The 2,334-nt window shown below is 52.9% G+C and overlaps 2 protein-coding genes and 1 non-coding gene across 3 annotated transcripts in view; 2 read left to right on the forward strand and 1 right to left on the reverse strand.

Moving 5' to 3' along the window:
• Positions 1-662, forward strand: RPS2 (ribosomal protein S2; the record flags this gene model as incomplete). The annotated part of the gene is made up of 3 exons (XM_017511071.2): positions 1-145; positions 371-462; positions 544-662. Coding segments are annotated over 3 exons (318 nt in total), but the record flags the coding sequence as incomplete, so codon positions are not given.
• Positions 175-307, forward strand: LOC119468522. Its single transcript, XR_005197219.1, has one exon. It is a non-coding gene; the product is annotated as a small nucleolar RNA SNORA64/SNORA10 family (small nucleolar RNA).
• Positions 663-734: 72 nt separating the features above from the next.
• NDUFB10 (NADH:ubiquinone oxidoreductase subunit B10) overlaps positions 735-2,334 on the reverse strand; it is a 2,826-nt gene continuing 1,226 nt past the window's right edge. The window contains exons 2-4 of the mRNA XM_017511068.2: positions 1,437-1,575; positions 1,083-1,222; positions 735-915 (exon numbers count right to left, since the gene is read on the reverse strand). Coding sequence (XP_017366557.1) covers positions 806-915; positions 1,083-1,222; positions 1,437-1,575 — 389 coding nt within the window. The 3' untranslated portion in view covers positions 735-805. The remainder of the gene's footprint in view (positions 916-1,082; positions 1,223-1,436; positions 1,576-2,334) is intronic.

Consider the following 2,334-nt stretch of genomic DNA (forward strand, 5'->3'; position numbering starts at 1 on the left):
GGCTCTGTGCTGGTGCGCCTCATCCCTGCGCCCAGGGGCACTGGCATTGTCTCAGCACCTGTGCCCAAGAAGCTGCTTATGATGGCTGGTATCGATGACTGCTACACCTCAGCTAGGGGCTGCACTGCTACCTTGGGCAACTTCGGTAGGTGACCCACGCGTGGGCATAGTCACAGCCTCTCAGCTCCGCTTAATCACACGGGTCCAGTGTGTGCTTGGCGTGTTTTCAGGGAGGCAGAGAAAGGCTCTCCTAATGCACGACAGACCCGCCCAGAATGGCCTCTCTGTTCCTAGGAGTGCGACAATTTTTGGGTTAGGGGTCTTGCCCCAAGCACACTACTAATCTTCCTGGGGTTCTTTTGTTGTCCAGCCAAGGCCACATTTGATGCCATCTCTAAGACTTACAGCTACCTGACCCCCGATCTGTGGAAGGAGACTGTATTCACCAAGTCTCCCTATCAGGTACTGCCTGGTGGGGTGGGGTGGGGCTGGCCACTGCCTAGACAAGCACAGGCCCCAACAACGTCATGTCTTGTGTTTTAGGAATTCACGGACCACCTCGTCAAGACCCACACCAGAGTCTCTGTGCAGAGGACCCAAGCTCCAGCTGTGGCTACAACATAGGGTTTTTATACAAGAAAAATAAAGTGAATTAACATTGCATTTTTTCTGTGTCCTGCAAGTTTAGTGGTGGTTTGAATCCGGAAGGTGGGACCAAGAGATCATACTAGAAACATGTTGAGGGGCTTTATTTCAGCAATAGCACAATTATACAGAACCGCATCACGGGGTACCCACAGCTGCCTCAGGAGGTGGCAGCAGCGGCTGCTTTTGCAGCTTTTCTCTCTTCCAGCATCCTCTGCTTCTGTTTGGCCAGGCATTTCCTGGCAGAACCGAAGCCCCCCAGGTCCTGATCTGGGAAAGCAATGGAAACAAGCTGGGAACCCAGGCCTGTGCTATATGCAAATGGAGCAAATTCAAGTGGGCAGAAGGGAGAGGGCTGGATTTGCAGTGGCTCTGGCCCCCGGCCTCGGGAGGCCTTGGGCAGTGACACTGACCACAGAAGGAGGGGGGTCACTCACAGCGATCCTGGTAGGCCTTGGCCACCTGGGTGAACAGCTCCACTTCCTTGGTACAGTTCTGCTTGTAGTTTTGTCCCTCCCTCTGCTGACAGGCCTTGAGCCGTTCCTGGATGATGTTGACAATTTCTTGATCAACTTTACTGGGGAAGAAAGGGAGCAAGAGAGGCTATTCACAAAGAATCCTTTCTCTGTACCCAGGAAGAAAAGTTGAAAGCAAGATCTTGGGGTCTGACTCCTCCCATGTCACCCCTGATATCTGGACATATTTTGGGTGGCTGAGGCCACCCTGTGGCATCCCAGGGACCCCTGGCCCGGCAGCACACATGGTGCAGGTCACACTCCCAGTTTACGTACTAGTCCCTCCTCCACTGCATCTCGGCTTCATACATGCACAAAACATCATTCTCCTTGCACTCCGTGATGTCTGGCACACGGCGGTACTGCCGGTGGTAGTAGTAATACCTGTTCTTTGCGTGCTGCCGCTCTATAAACTCTGCAAAGAAAAATCCGCAGACTCAGCCCCATTGGGTTGGACAGGCTTTTAGCTTTGCTATTTCTCATAAGCCCACTGAAGAACTTCCTGAATGTTCCACCATTTAGAGAACAGGCAATTAGTCTCTAAGAAGTGTGGCCAGCCAGGCAATCCTGTGAAGGACTAGGCTACAGCTGATGGAGAGCATTACCTTACTCTCCCCCACACAACCCCACCAACAGCTCATTCTCACAGACGGGGAACTTACTGGGACGCAGCTCTGCCAGTGCAACTCCCCCAGCTGCACAGGGAGCCTCCAACAAGCAGAACTTGACCTCCTTACCGCCTCAGCTTCCCCACTGGGAAATGAACAAGCTAGACAAGAGAGCTCAAACATCCAGACGCATAGGACAGAAGTGTTCTAGGACTGCTACAAAAGAGGGAGCTGAGTCCACTGCTGCATGGTTTCCAGATCCTTGGGGGTTTGATTGGCAGACTTCGTCCTCTTAGAAAAGAACCACCGGAGTATGCTACACACCCCAGTGTTCAAAGAGAACTGAACTAGGCTGAGCATGGTGGCTCACACCTGGAATCCCAGCACTTACGGAGGCCGAGGTGGAAGGATCACCTGAGGTCGGGAGTTTGAGACCAGCCTGGCCAACACGGTGAAACCTCGTGTCTACTAAAAATACAAAAATTAGTCGGGTGTGGTGGTGGGCGCCTGTAATCCTAGCTACCGGGAGACTGAGGCAGGAAAATTGCTTTAACAGGAGGTGGGGG

This window comes from Cebus imitator, unplaced genomic scaffold, assembly GCF_001604975.1.
Source record: "Cebus imitator isolate Cc_AM_T3 unplaced genomic scaffold, Cebus_imitator-1.0 Scaffold444, whole genome shotgun sequence".
In the NCBI taxonomy this organism is placed as follows: domain Eukaryota; kingdom Metazoa; phylum Chordata; class Mammalia; order Primates; family Cebidae; genus Cebus; species Cebus imitator.